This window comes from Aethalodelphis obliquidens, unplaced genomic scaffold, assembly GCF_003676395.1.
Source record: "Aethalodelphis obliquidens isolate GAN/ISIS:26980383/991018 unplaced genomic scaffold, ASM367639v1 scaffold15, whole genome shotgun sequence".
NCBI lineage: Eukaryota > Metazoa > Chordata > Mammalia > Artiodactyla > Delphinidae > Aethalodelphis > Aethalodelphis obliquidens.
The window spans coordinates 2,858,228-2,873,365 of NW_020837959.1; the positions used below are offsets into that span (position 1 = coordinate 2,858,228).

Consider the following 15,138-nt stretch of genomic DNA (forward strand, 5'->3'; position numbering starts at 1 on the left):
GTCCTGCCTTGGGAAGAAGCGTTGCCAGTTGGTGGCAGCATTCACAAGAGCGGGTCACATTTCCTCTCTTATCTTTAGGTTGGATTTCAAAACAACTCTAGAAAACAGACTGAAAGGCAAGCCTAGAAACAGCACGTGAACGACTGCAGAAAAGTGGAGTTTCTGACTACAGCCCAAAACACCAGAGCATTTGGCGAAAAGCGGGGCAGCCGTGTCCTATTTGTGTCCTGAGCAGTTTGCAAAAACAGGGCGAAAGCTTGTTCCCAGAACTAACGGTGGGATCAATGAACTCGGGTTGATCTTTCCCCTTCCTTAACATTTGCGCTCTGTTCAAGGGCACTCCCAGCGGGCCTCACTGCTCATCCCCCCTCCCTTCCCAGAAAATATAGCTGTGTCACTTTAAAGCCCCCCCTTTTTTTTAATGTCATCTGCTCTGAACGACACATTGAGAAGCAGACACTTTTGTTCTGCTCTGACAGGAAAAACCAAACAAACACAATAAACAACGTTTTAACTCTGCAGCCAGAACATTGCAAAGCATCAATTTAGTCAAGCAAAATGTTAGTATATTGTATTTCAGGGCCAAGAATTCCAAGGAAGAGGGATGTTTTAAGAAGGAACAGGTTTTTTGTTTGATTGTTTTTTTAATGATTCAGTAATTTTATATAGCCATTAATGTGAAATTTTTATTTCAATCATGGGAAGTCTTTAGGGAAAAAAAAGTTCTGTTTGGTTTTTAATCTAGAAATATATTCTCGAAATTTAAACACAACAAAATTCAGGGGTTAATGAATAAGAATTTTAAGTCACTGACAGCAGTCATTATGTAATTGGTTGTTTATGTGTTAATATTTCTTCAACACAATTCTATTTAAAATAAAAATGTTTTTAATATTGGATTAGCCTATCCTGGTGCCTACTACTTAAATGAGCATTTTTCTAAACAGTATTAATTCAATTCATACACTTTTCAGAATAATTCTTAAGTGTTAGTTTGCTCTAGCATATATGTGCATGAGAAATCATTTATTTTAGAAAATCCCTCTTCCCCAAATGAATATTTAAGGAAAGGACTATTTAAAATATATCAGGATTTTTAATGAGCGAAAGAAATAGTGAAGTGGAAAGCCTTTACAACTTCCGAGAAACCGATACAATCTATGAACAAATCCTGCTTTTTCAAACATTTGCAAAGCCACCCGTTGACAGTGAATGATCCAAACAGCAGTTACATTCCTTCATGTAAATCATTCTGTTGCACAGCACTGGAATGTTACAAAATCCTTGTGAAATTTCAGTTGAAACATATTAGCAAATATATTCGTGAGAGAAAAAAACTAGCTGCGAAAGTGTAGGAAGTCCCGATATGAATCCTAGATGAGGAAAAGTCTGGCCTCAGGGTTCACTCATCACAGAAAGGGAAATGTGTTAAATGAGCAACTGTTACACATTATTTAACACAGCAAAACTGATGAAATGTTGCCACTCTTTTTAAAGACTACAATGTAAACCTCTGATGTTAAAATTTCTATTCCTAAAATACATTTTATTTATTTATTTATTTTTACACTGTATATCTTAATTTTATTTTGTTTTTTTAACATCTTTATTGGAGTATGATTGCTTTACAATGGTGTGTTAGTTTCTGCTTTATAACAAAGTGAATCAGCTGTACATATACATATGTTCCCATATCTCTTCCCTCTTGCCTCCCACCCTCCCTATCCCACCCCTCTAGGTGGTCACAAAGCACCGAGCTGATCTCCCTGTGCTATGTGGCTAAAATACATTTTAAAACCGGTCATGTAATATTCCACTTAGTGATCTGCTTCCTCAGTCAGATAAGAGTTCATCCAGACCAAAAATACTGTCAAACAGCTACAGGGTTAAGAATTAAAAAAACCAAAAATACAAAAAAAAACCCTCTCATGTTATCTACTTTTCTCCTGTTACAGATGCTTCCTTATATGAAACAGAGAAGAAAATTAATGATGGTCACTATTATTGTTACTGTTATTTGTGTTACGGATTTATGGTACGTATTTAATGTCTACACTTTTGTGAAATTGACTACTTTATGAAAGGTAATTAAATTATTCCAGAAAGGACTTTTGGTTTTAGTAAAAGAATCCTTGTGTAAGATTCTACGTTAAAAAACAAAACAAAACAACAAAACCAACAAACAAAAATCCCTCCTTGTTTAAAGATATGGCCATTTTGCTATCCATGAAAGGAAAGAGAATTTCTGATGAAAGCTTTCAGACCATGAGAAAAAATTTCATCCAGGCTCTTGCTGGCAACAGGCCACACAGCAGCACCCAGCCCTGCGCAGAGAGCAGGTTGCCAGATGTTATTTAGCTGACTTTTGCTGGAAAAGTATGGGAGAGCAGTTGGAAAATCACAAGGTGTCACACAAGCTTTAAATAAATAAATAGCTTATTTGGCAATGGAAAGGGAGAAAGGCAACCAGTTCCTTCGCTGAGGAAGAAGACTGGGACGCTTCTAATTACAGAGCTCCTTTCTGCTGGTTTCATGGACTGACTTCTTAATGAGAATGGAAACTGTGCTCCCACACTTGTAGTGAGAGGTTCTAGGACTTCAGAATGACAAGTAGTTTTGCTGTAGCTTTGTGATCTTATAGTACGAGAACGCCACTGAGAGAGGAGATCATTCTTCACCCTGCCTTGTCTGCCCCTAATCAGTGACTGAGGCAGTACTACATGGGGAAAGTGTCAACTGCCAAAGGAGAGCTTCTGACACCTTTACTTGAAACTGGCATTGAACGTTGTAATCCCTCTAAGGGGAAAAAAACAAACAAATCCAAGATGGACTTGTTAACATCTGAAGGGCACAGCAAAGAAGTATTCAATGAATATTTGAAAACTTAATTTAGTATGAAAAGTCAAAATCAAAAAGAAAAGGTACTTTCTCAGAAGAAATTATTATGGCGTGGTGCTGAAAACAGGCTGCCCCATGATCATACTATGCCCATTAGGGTTACTGAACATACAGGCAGCGCTGCTTTACTGAAACTCATCACAAAGCCAATAAAATTGGGCCACATTTTCTTCAAGCTCCCAGATAAGAACCCCTTCATCTCTCTCTCTCTCTCTTTTTTTTTTTTTTTTAGTTCCAAAGAATTTTATTTTTCAAAGGGTCAAGGAAGAAGAAAACATGAATGGATATTAACTACTTAGCAGATTGCTAGGCAACATGTTACCACAAAAGGGGCAGCAAGATCTAAAAAGAAAAAACCGAAGCACAATGTCCATAATGGTGGTGCCCCCAACACACACACACACACACACACACACACACACACACAAATGTATATACACACCCAGGCCCACACATAGAAATACACATGCACACTTAAAAGGGCACTCCCAGAGGTATTACTTTTTAAAGCATGGTTTAAAATGAAGGATCAACTTTACATACACCTCTTTTTTTTTTTTGCGGTACGCGGGCCTCTCACTGTTGTGGCCTCTCCCGCTGCGGGGCACAGGCTCCGGACGCGCAGGCCCAGCGGCCATGGCTCACGGGCCCAGCCGCTCCGCGCCATGCGGGATGCTCCCGGACCGGGGCACGAACCCGTGTTCCCTGCATCGGCAGGCGGACTCTCAACCACTGCGCCACCAGGGAAACCCTACATACACCTCTTTGAGGCAAATTCTATGATGAGTTTTGTGACATTGATTACTCTTATGTTTGTTACTCATCAATAATCATAATGTGTATACACAACAAACAAAACTACTATGATCTTTCTGTAAGTAAGGATCTCTTGGCCCATAAAATTAACTAGCAGAATTTTTAGGTCACAGTTTTACAAACAGGTTAAAATATATATCACCCTTTCAAATATTATAATCTTGTTACTTTTCTTAAATTTAAGACTTTATTATATTTAAAATAAAGACTTTTATAAAGTACAGAGGACATTCAAAGGCAAACTTCCAGGACTTAATAAAAAAATAACCAACATTATTGTTCCAAATCATTTCGTGAAGACACACAATTGAAAAAAACAAAAAACGAAAAAACAAAGACACAAGCTTGCTTTTAGCCTTCGTGGTTTCTGCAGGATCCGGAGCCTGCTCTGATCTGAACTCGGGGACTCCCACCCTCACCAGTAGCCCTCACTGTCATTTAGGAGACGCGATTGTATGGTGGGTCCTTATTTGTGATCGACTTTGAAAGTCACAGAAGGCACACAGATGTAAAAATTCGAAGCATCCATTGGCGCCTTCCACGCGGCGGCCGCTGCCGGCTAAGGGCGCGCGGGTCTGGAACCGCCCACTCCCGCGCCTCCGCGCGTGGGGCGGAGGGTCTAGCAGGAGGAGGGCACCCGCCGCGGGGACCCGGCTCACAGGGCTGTGTGCTCGCTGGAGCGCGCCCCCTTCCCGGCACTAAGGAAACTGCAGTTTTCTGCGCCTGCTCGTCCTCCTCTTTCTCCTATTACATCCAACAGACGATTTCAACTTCCCGAGACCCTGACAAGTGAATGGCGCTGATGACGCCCCGGAAAGAGCCCACGACCCGGTGCGAGGGAAGGGCGCCCCTGAGCGGGTGGGACCCCGGGAGCACCCCGGCTCTCCTTCCAGGATGGGGCACGAAACTGCTATGGATCCAGAGCTCACTGGTGCTAACGTGATGCTCGTAAACAAGCCGCGGGCCGGGCACCCGGGAACCACCCAGGAGCAAACCCGCCCAGCCGGGCGGGCGCGCGTCCACCCCAAGCCGGGGCGCCGGATCCGCAAGCCAAAGTGTGTGCTGGGGGGAGGGGGATTCCGAGAGGGCGGCCAAGTTCACTGCCCCTATCTTGGCCCCCGCTAGTGGGGCGGCGGCGAGGCGATGCGGGGCCCGAGTGCGGTGCCACCGTCCCCTCCCACGCACCGAACCCTGGCGGGCGGTGTCGGCCCTTGATCTCCGCCGGCCCCCGCCCCCTGCAGTCCCAACCCCCCCCCCCCCCCACCGCCCACCCCAGTCCCCTCCCTGGCGGAAGCTCCCAGCCCAATTAATTGAGTCAAAGGCGGGAGGGCAGGGCCCTCCGCGCGTCGGCCGCCGGCCCCCGCCCCTCCCGCGCGCCCCTTTTCCCGCCCTGGGTGGCATCTCCTCCGCCGGCATCCACAACGAGCCTCTGATTAATGAGGCCCGAGCCGGCCCCCACCCGACCCGGGCCCTGGCCTCCGCGGGAGGGGGAGGGGACGGCGGGAAACGCGGCCCCGGGAGAAAGGGGGGCGGGGCGGGGTGCGCGGCCCGCCCCGCCCCCCCCCGCGCCCCGCGCCTATTGGCCGTGCGAGCCGTCCGTCGCGGAGCGCGGCGCCAATGCGGGCGGCGGGGCGGGGCGGGCCGCGCCGTGTGTGCCTGCGTAACGCCGAGTCACATGTTGTTTTGCTCTTCTTAGTTCAGTCACTCGGTGCGCGATGTGTTACTCACTGTGCGGCGGGGACCGCGACGAGCCCGGGTCGCCGTTGGCAGCACCAGCAGCAGCAGCCCCGGCGGCGGCGGCGCGGACCCCGAGTACCGGGGCACACCCCGGCACCCCGGAGCGCGGCGCGGCGGCAGGACCCGTGCGGCCGGGCGCGCCTTAGGCTCGGCCCCGAGGCTCGGGGACCCCCGACTCTCGGCCCAGCCCGCGAGCCCCAGGCGCCGCCCGAGAGCCCGGGAGGCAGCGGCCGCTGCCGCCGCCGCCGCCCGCGCCGGGCATCCTCTGGGGCCCCGGAGCGCGGAGGGCGCTGCGCCACCGCGCGGTGCCGGCCCCCCGCCCTCCACCCGGCGGGCCTCCCCGAACCTTCCCCACCTCCTGGGCCCGAGGGACGCGGGCTCCGGCGGGCGAGCAGGGGGGGAGGGAGCCGCCCGCGCCCCCTCCGCTCCCCCCGGCCCCTCCACGCCGGGCCGGGCGGCGCGGCCTGAAGCGCCGGTGATGGCGAGCCCGCCGATGAACGGGCGCCCCGGGCCGGCGGGTGGCGACGGCCCCAACCTCAACCTCAACCACAACAACAACAACAACAACAGCGGCGTGCGCAAGTGCGGCTACCTGCGCAAGCAGAAGCACGGCCACAAGCGCTTCTTCGTGCTGCGCGGACCCGGAGCGGGCGGCGACGAGGCGGCGGCGGCGGCGACAGCGGGCGGGGGGCCGGCGCCGCAGCCGCCGCGGCTCGAGTACTACGAGAGCGAGAAGAAGTGGCGGAGCAAAGCGGGCGCCCCGAAGCGGGTCATCGCGCTCGACTGCTGCCTGAACATCAACAAGCGCGCCGACGCCAAGCACAAGTATCTGATCGCCCTCTACACCAAGGACGAGTACTTCGCAGTGGCGGCCGAGAACGAGCAGGAGCAGGAGGGCTGGTACCGCGCGCTCACCGACCTGGTCAGCGAGGGCCGAGCGAGCGCCGGCGACGCGCCCCCCGCCGCCGCCGCCGCCGCCGCCCCCTCCGCGTCCTGCAGCGCCTCCCTGCCCGGCGCCCTGGGCGGCTCGGCCGGCGCCGCCGTCGCCGCCGCCGCCGCGGCCGATGACAGCTACGGGCTGGTGGCGCCCGCCACGGCCGCCTACCGTGAGGTGTGGCAGGTGAACCTGAAGCCCAAAGGCCTGGGCCAGAGCAAGAACCTGACGGGCGTGTACCGCCTGTGCCTGTCGGCGCGCACCATCGGCTTCGTGAAGCTCAACTGCGAGCAGCCGTCGGTGACGCTGCAGCTGATGAACATCCGCCGCTGCGGTCACTCGGACAGCTTCTTCTTCATCGAGGTGGGCCGCTCGGCCGTGACGGGCCCCGGTGAGCTGTGGATGCAGGCAGACGACTCGGTGGTGGCGCAGAACATCCACGAGACCATCCTGGAGGCCATGAAGGCGCTCAAGGAGCTCTTCGAGTTCCGGCCGCGCAGCAAGAGCCAGTCGTCCGGCTCGTCGGCCACGCACCCCATCAGCGTCCCCGGCGCGCGTCGCCACCACCACCTGGTCAACCTGCCCCCCAGCCAGACGGGCCTGGTGCGCCGCTCGCGCACCGACAGCTTGGCCGCCACACCGCCGGCCGCCAAGTGCAGCTCGTGCCGAGTGCGCACGGCCAGCGAGGGCGACGGCGGCGTGGCGGCGGGGGCCGGGGCGGCGGGCGGCAGGCCGGTGTCGGTGGCGGGGAGCCCCCTGAGCCCGGGGCCGGTGCGCGCGCCCCTGAGCCGCTCGCACACCCTGAGCGGCGGCTGCGGCGGCCGCGCGAGCAAGGTGACGCTGGCGCCGGCAGGGGGCGCCCTGCAGCACAGCCGCTCCATGTCCATGCCCGTGGCGCACTCGCCCCCGGCGGCCGCCACCAGCCCCGGCAGCCTGTCGTCCAGCAGCGGGCACGGCTCGGGCTCCTACCCGCCGCCCCCGGGCCCGCACCCGCACATGCAGCACCCCCTGCACCCCCAGCGACCCTCCAGCGGCAGCGCCTCGGCCTCGGGCTCCCCCAGCGACCCTGGCTTCATGTCCCTGGACGAGTACGGCTCGAGCCCTGGGGACCTGAGAGCCTTCTGCAGTCTCAGGAGCAACACGCCCGAGTCCATCGCCGAGACGCCCCCGGCCAGGGACGGCAGCGGGGGCGAGCTGTACGGGTACATGACCATGGACCGGCCCCTGAGCCACTGCGGCCGACCCTACCGCAGAGTCTCCGGGGACGGGGCCCAGGACTTGGACAGGGGGCTGAGGAAGAGGACCTACTCCCTGACCACGCCTGCCCGGCAGCGGCCAGTGCCCCAGCCCTCCTCCGCGTCCCTGGATGAATACACCCTGATGCGGGCCACCTTCTCCGGCAGCTCAGGCCGCCTCTGCCCGTCGTGCCCCGCGTCCTCCCCCAAAGTGGCCTACCACCCCTACCCCGAGGACTACGGCGACATCGAGATCGGGTCGCACAGGAGCTCCAGCAGTAACCTGGGCACGGACGACGGCTACATGCCCATGACCCCCGGCGTGGCCCTCGCGGGCGGCGGCGGGAGCTGCAAGAGCGACGACTACATGCCCATGAGCCCCACCAGCGTGTCCGCCCCGAAGCAGATCCTGCAGCCGCGCGCCGCCGTCGCGGCCTTGCCCCCCACGGGAGCCGCGGGGCCCACGCCCGCGTCTGCCGCCAGCAGGGCCTTCCCGGGGAGCGGGGGCGGCTACAAGACCAGCTCCCCGGCCGAGAGCTCCCCGGAGGACAGCGGGTACATGCGCATGTGGTGCGGAGGCTCCAAGCTGTCCGTGGAGAGCGCCGCCGACGGCAGGCTGCTTCCAAACGGGGACTACCTCAACATGTCCCCCGGCGACGCGGGAGCCTCGGGCACCCCGCCCGACTTCTTCTCGGCCGCCCTGCACGCCGGCGGCGGCGGGGAGATGCTCCGGGGCGTCCCCGGCTACTGCTACAGCTCCCTGCCGCGCTCCTACAAGGCCGCCTACACCTGCAACGGGGACAACGACCAGTACGTGCTCATGAGCTCCCCCGTGGGGCGCATCCTGGAGGAGGAGCGGCTGGAGTCGACGGCCGGCCCGGGGTCCACGCAGCCAGCCGGCGCCTTCGCGGCCGGGGCAGGGGGCGGCGGTGGCCACCCGCAGCCACCCCACCAGGCGGTGCCTTCGCCCGGGAGGCCCGGTGGCAGCGGCAGCGGCCGCCTGGAGGGCTTCCTGGGCCAGCGCTGCCGGGCCACGCGGCCCACGCGCCTGTCCCTGGAGGGGCTGCAGACCCTGCCCCGCATGCACGAGTACCCCCTGCCGCCCGAGCCCAAGAGCCCGGGCGAGTACATCAACATCGACTTCGGCGAGGCGGGCGCGCGCCTATCGCCGCCCGCGCCCCCGCTGCTGGCCTCGGCTGCCTCGTCGTCGTCGCTGCTGTCCGCCGGCAGCCCGGCCTCATCGCTGGGCTCGGGCACCCCGGGCACGAGCGGCGACAGCCGGCAGCGCTCCCCGCTCTCCGACTACATGAACCTCGACTTCAGCTCGCCCAAGTCACCCCAGCCGGGCGGCCAGGCCGGGGACCCCGTGGGCTCTCTGGACGCCCTCCTGTCCCCCGAGGCCTCCGCGTACCCGCCGCTGCCCCCGCGCCCCGCCGCCCCCTCCTCGGCCCTGCAGCCGGCGCCCCCGCCGCCCCCGCCCGGAGAGCTGTACCGCCTGCCTCCGGCACCACCCTCCCAGGGCCCTGGCGCGGCCTCCTCTCCATCCTCGGGGGCGGGCGACAGCGACGACTACACCGAGATGGCCTTCGGCGTGGCTGCCACGCCGCCGCAACCGATCGCCGCGCCCCCGAAGCCCGACGGGGCCCGCGTGAGCAGCCCCGTGTCCGGCCTGAAGAGGCTAAGCCTCATGGACCAGTTGTCGGGGGTTGAGGCCTTCCTGCAAGCCAGCCAGCCCCCAGACCCGCACCGCGGGGCCAAGGTCATCCGTGCGGACCCGCAAGGGGGCCGCCGCCGCCACAGCTCGGAGACCTTCTCCTCGACCACCACTGTGACCCCCGTGTCCCCGTCCTTCGCCCACAACCCCAAGCGCCACAACTCGGCCTCGGTGGAGAACGTGTCTCTCAGGAAAAGTGGCGAAGGGGGCGGCGGCAGCGTCCTGGGTGGCGGTGACGAGCCCCCCACGTCCCCCCGCCAGTTGCCGCCGCCGCCACACCCGCAGGCGCGGCCCTGGACGCCGAGCCAGCCCGGGGGCTTGGTCGGCTGCCCCGGGGGCAGTGGCTCGCCGATGCGCCGGGAGACTTCTGCTGGCTTCCAGAACGGCCTCAACTACATCGCCATCGACGTGAGGGACGAGCCGGGGCTGTCGCCGTCCCCGCAGCAGCCTCAGCAGCATCCTCAGACGGGAGACAAGAGCGCCTGGGGCCGGACCCGGAGCCTCGGGGGCCTCATCGGCGCGGTAGGGGCCGGCAGCACCGGCGGGGTGTGTGTGGGGCCCGGCCCTGGCGCCCTGCCCTCCGCCAGCACCTACGCCAGCCTCGACTTCTTGACGCATCACCTGAAAGAGGCCACGGTCGTGAAAGGTGAGACCCCTGCGGCTGGTGGAAGAAGGGTGGGCACGCGAGGGCGTCCGTGGCTAAAGCCTCTTCCCTTCTTTGGTACCTCGACCTAAATGCCAGAGTGCGGGCGCAGGTTTCCTGTTCTGTTTCACTGTGGGCCGATGTCAGCTCTCGAACCTCAGGGACCTTGCCAGGAGCGCTCAGGTCGTCTTTGAGTTGAGTGGGAATCTTTGGACTCGGGAGACTTTTGATTTGTTTTCTTGGGCCCAGACTCCCCGTCTTCCCATGAACACACCTGGCGGGTGCCCCCAGGTCAGCCCCCCGGGGGGAGGCAGGCGGCAGAGGGGGTCTTCTCCATCTGAGAGGCGGGAAACTTGTGCCGGGAGGGGACTTGAAGTTCCAGTAGCTCCCAGGCCGCAGCCTTCACCTTTCTCTTTGTTTTCCTGGAGCCGGGCCCGGCTGACTCTCGCCGAGCCTCAGAGTTTATAAAACACGGGCCCAGAAGTTGTTTAGGAAACGCACATCCATTTTGGTGACTGTTGCAGGGAACAGCGAACCATTTCAAGTTTACACGTAGCCTGTGGGAGCTTTCCCACCAGAGACGTTCCTTTGCTCCGAACAAGCTGAAATGGTGACGCTGCTTAAACACAGCTCAAAAGCAGTGGTTCTCCAACTCGAGCCCACCTGGGAGTCACCTGGAGAGTTTGCTGAGCCCCGGACGGCCGGGCTAGGTGGATCCCCGAGATTCCAGTGCAGTGGGTCTGGGATGCGGCTCCCAGTGTGCTTTTCCTAAGAAGCCCCCAGGTTGTACTGGTGCTGCCAGTTTGGGGACCATGGCTGGGAGCACCTGACCCAGTTAGACCGCCTGAGTAGGCTTGAGAAATGGCCTATGGGGGCAGCCCAGGCACAGTCATGTGAAGCGGCCAGTGGGCGGGGCCCAGGCCCCCAGCATTTTTCAGCCGCCCAGGTGATGTGAATGTGGGCTTCAGAGGAGACAGTGAAAGACGACCATGCTGGTCTTCTCAGGAACCATTGGATGGGATGGTGTCCAGTATTGTTCTTTGCAGTCTCATCACAGATCCAAAAGGAGAGAGGTGTGCTTGCCTTGCACCTGCAGGTGCGTCCTGACTGTCTCAGAGGTTCTGACTGTCTCAAACTTTGAATGATGCGGTGGAGGAGAGGTGGGGGGGGCGGGGGGGCTCAAGAGAGTTTCTTCTTTAATTTTGTAGCCGCTTCTGTGCAGCGTTGTCAGGAAGATAGAGGCTTTATGGGAACCGCAGAACACAGAGCAGAGAACACGTCTTAGATGCTGGTCCGAGGTCAACAGTCTGCAAGGGTTACAGGCTGACGATTGAGGTAGCTTGGGGATCCGTACACCTTTTTTTCTAAAAGTGAACAGAGCCCTCTAATGCCATCTGAATCCAGCATGTGTTTTCTAGTATCCACGGGATTTAAAGTTATAGCTGTAGAGTGGATACCCTGGAAATCCAATATAACAGAGGAAACGCTACCTGCTTTTTTATTAAAATTGTGGAACACGAGATAAAAAGAGTCACGGAGAGCTATCAGAGTGTGGTGCTTCAGCATCTAACGAAGCCTCCTGGAAGCTGTCAGGATGTGTCCCATAAACGATGCTCAGCGGAAGGTCACTTTGCTTGGAGTTAACTGAAGCCCTACAGGTGCATCTGAAAAATTGCGCGTGTGTCTGGGACTTGAAGGGTGATTAGCTGCCGTCCAAGATGCACACCAGCGTAACTAGACTTGAGTGGAGGAGAAATCTGTACACACGGGAATGGGTATAGGCCATCCTGAGCACGAAAGTACATTTTGCTGAAATCTGATTCTAATCAGAAAAACAGCCTGAGAACACAACACCTCTTACTGCTTCTGGTCGAGTAGGCGGGAAAAACCTGGACTGGATTGAGGAGGGCCCTGGGAGGCGTTTCTTGCAGTCACAGGGCGAACGAGCTGGAGCGCGCACCTCCAGGCCTGAAAGGATTCAAGGCCTTTCCGATAAAGTAGATACTTTCAGAAACGTGATTCACGTCTAATATAATGCCCTTTTCAGATGAGGGAAAATGTTAAACCGCAAGAGATAAGTTTATGAGAGGCCTGATTTGGCCTGTTTTGTTTCAGATTTCCCACCAGTATAAAATTCCTTACAACCTATAGGATTCAGGATTCTGAAATCAAAACAGCAGTTTGTATGTTCGGTGGTGGCTGAACAAAGATGAGAGATCGCTTTGGATTGCTGGTTGTCCAGAGTCTCTGTGGGCGTTAATGTAAACACTCTCTTAAGAAGGAAAAAAGACTATTTTTAAGCAAAATGGATAACTACAATTGGTCCATTGTGCCCAAACCACATTTTTTTTTTTTTTTGGAAAAAAGGACTACATGCTAAATGGATTTCTAGTAAACTAATTTGAGCACAGAGAACAGTAGGGTAGGGAAGACGGGCATCTCATCTTAATTAACGGGGAAACTAAATTGCATTTTGTGGAGCCAGAAGGGGACTGTGGAGAAACCCAGAACGAACATCCACTTTTACTGAACTCACGTTTACGCGTAGACATTTGTCTGTGATGCTGATAGATAAAAAGTGCACAGGAGATAAGTGTTGTTTGAGAGCACGGTTTATGGAAGGAAGACTTGCAAAGCATTTCTTTGAAGAGAAAATGGAAAATGAACTTCCTGAGTCATTGGGTGTGCTGCCCTGACTCTCGGAAGTGGCCGTGTTTCCACATCCAGCTCCTTGGGTTCCGCGTGGAAAAACTTCACGAGTTATGCTGAAGTGGAACCATTCGGGGTCCCTTGGGGGGCTAGCGTTTGGTATTTGGAGAGGTGGTGACAAAGAGGTAAGGTCCCAGCAGTGTCTGATGGTTGTTTCCAATAGAATTGGGGATGGCGGTGGGGTTTCAATGGTGGAGCCGATTCAAAAGTTAGCACGCCTTAGATTGACACAGATGGGTGTGTATGTATCTGTAGGTCCTGCAGAGCAGGTACAAATTTACCTCGAAACTATGCACCTTACTTGGGAGCCGGGAGAAGGTTACCTACCCTGTGTTTTGTGGGTGTGTATGGGAACAAATACAACCAATCTTTAGAGTATTGTTGTTTGGGAACTGAAACTATGCTACTGGAGTCACTGTGCTTTAAAGCCACTTTTTAAAATGAACTTTGTATATTTGGTCGTTAGGGTTGTAGATCGGTGTATACCATAAACTGTGCTATTTTGCTATTTCTCTTTAGTGGGGTTTTTGTTCTAGAATTGGTTTATCTGTAGGTACAAGGCAGATCAGATAAGAATTACCCCGAAAGCATCTGTATTTAAATTTGTTCCATAAAAGGACTGTTTATTCACCTCCCACAGTGAAAGAATCCAGGGATGAGAGAGCAACACAATTGTTTCTGAAGGGGCAGCAGAGTCACAAGGCACGTTTCAAAGTATTGTCTGTTGAAGTCTTAAAGCAAGGGGCTTGAATATTTTTAGAACTCCAAGGAGATGACTTGACAAACCACACACGCTTTATTTTTCCTGTCGTGCAAGCTTTTCTGCTTTGGTTGGCTAGCTCTTGTCATAATAAGGTAATCCGTGCCCTGTTCCCACCCTGTTCCCAGGAACAGACAACTAAGGTGCTAATGAAAACACACACAGGCTTTCCTGAATGAAAGTCACATGACTTGTTCTAGTTCCTTTATTGAAAGAGAAACCTTTACCAAAATAGTACTTCGGAGCAGGAAGCAGGGTGTGTGGAACACTAGCCCAGGAATCAGGAAGCCAGGTGTCTAGTTGCCGTGCTGCGTGAGTCACGTGCAAGAGAGGAAAGCCATTTAATCCCACTTTCTCTGTCTGTAGAATGGGGTCCTTATAACCCTCTCCTCCTGTGCTCAGGGCCCCTGGGAGGCCCAGGAGGTTGTCAACATCCGGAGCGGTTCAGCGTGTTAATAGATCCAGCGACGCTACCGATGCTTATGTACAGGGAAGGCACTTTTGTAAACGGGTGTTCTTAATTAAAAACCGGGATGCTCAAAGTTGTCTGAACGTGGGGCCGGTACCTTCCTAAGAAATTCAGGCCTTCTCTGTTTTGGTGGCTGGTTTTACTCCAGTCTCCGAGAACCATTGTTTTTCCCCCTCTTTGTTTCACTTGAGATTTTTCTTTTCCTAGATAATTATCAATTGTCATGAAGTAGTGTTTTAAATTACAGAGTAAAATAACAATTAAGGACAAGAGCATTCCGATCCTGAAACTACATCAGGACCGTACTTTCTGATGCCCTTTTGCGAGGTGCTTGTAAGAGATAGTGTCAAGATGAAAAACGTGTAACTGGAATATAGGTTTTTTAAAATTGACAGTATTGCTCCTAACATGGGGTGCCTTATGAGAAAAGCAGAACCCTTAAACTGTGAGTTGCTGAATCGGCCATTGTTTGGCCTGGGGCTTCAGTCTTCAGGGTTGATTTAATGAGGGTGATCACTCCTGCCCTGTTTTGATTTGACTGGTTGTCAAACTGGGTAGGAAAACCTCCAGCGTTTCTTTTGTTCTTCCACAGGCCCACTAACCCCCAGAAGAGGAATTTTCATAGGTAATTAATGCTTTATTTTCTTTAGAACTCTTAGTATTAAAATGAATCTCTTTCTGAAAAGAACTTGCGAAAGGTTCAGGACCAGCACGGGGATAATGGGTTTTCTGTTAAAATTCCCACTAATGCGTTTTCTGTAGCAGCAGAGTCCCAAGAGCCGGTTAACTTTTGGTATCAGATTTGGCAAGTAGAGAGGGTTTTTTGTTTTGTTTTTTTGGGTAGCACGGAATCAGGTGTTCCCATTTCACCTCAGAAACTTAAGGGAAAATGTACCTTGACTCCTTTATCTGCTTTGCCAAGTACACCAAGTTGGGGAAGCTCGGAGGGAAGGGGACCAGCGTGCCCTTCCCCACAGCCCCGTCTTCACTGGGGCTCCTGTGATAGGTGAATCCTCTGCAGACTTTATCTACTGCAGACATGAGCAGAATGCACGTTTCCGTACAAGTTGGGCAAGGCCTTTGAATGCTGGCATTCTTCTCCACCAAACGGAATTTTCTGAACCTCCAAGATCAGCGGATATAAACATGTTTTCGATCAGGTGGTAGGTTTTATGAGAATAGCCACATTTCAATGGGAAGATTCTTTCTGTGTTCGTTTCATT

At 55.0% G+C, this 15,138-nt stretch overlaps 1 protein-coding gene across 2 annotated transcripts in view; it reads left to right on the forward strand.

Annotated features, from left to right (window-relative positions):
- Positions 1–5,404: 5,404 nt before the first annotated feature.
- The window catches only part of IRS2 (insulin receptor substrate 2), a 30,179-nt gene continuing 20,445 nt past the window's right edge, over positions 5,405–15,138 (forward strand). Inside the window, exon 1 of one of the 2 annotated variants that reach the window (XM_027115846.1) lies at positions 5,405–9,980. In XM_027115846.1, the coding sequence (XP_026971647.1) occupies positions 5,930–9,980 (4,051 nt within the window). In that variant the 5' untranslated portion in view covers positions 5,405–5,929. The remainder of the gene's footprint in view (positions 9,981–15,138) is intronic. The other variant, XM_027115847.1, reaches the window with a different exon arrangement.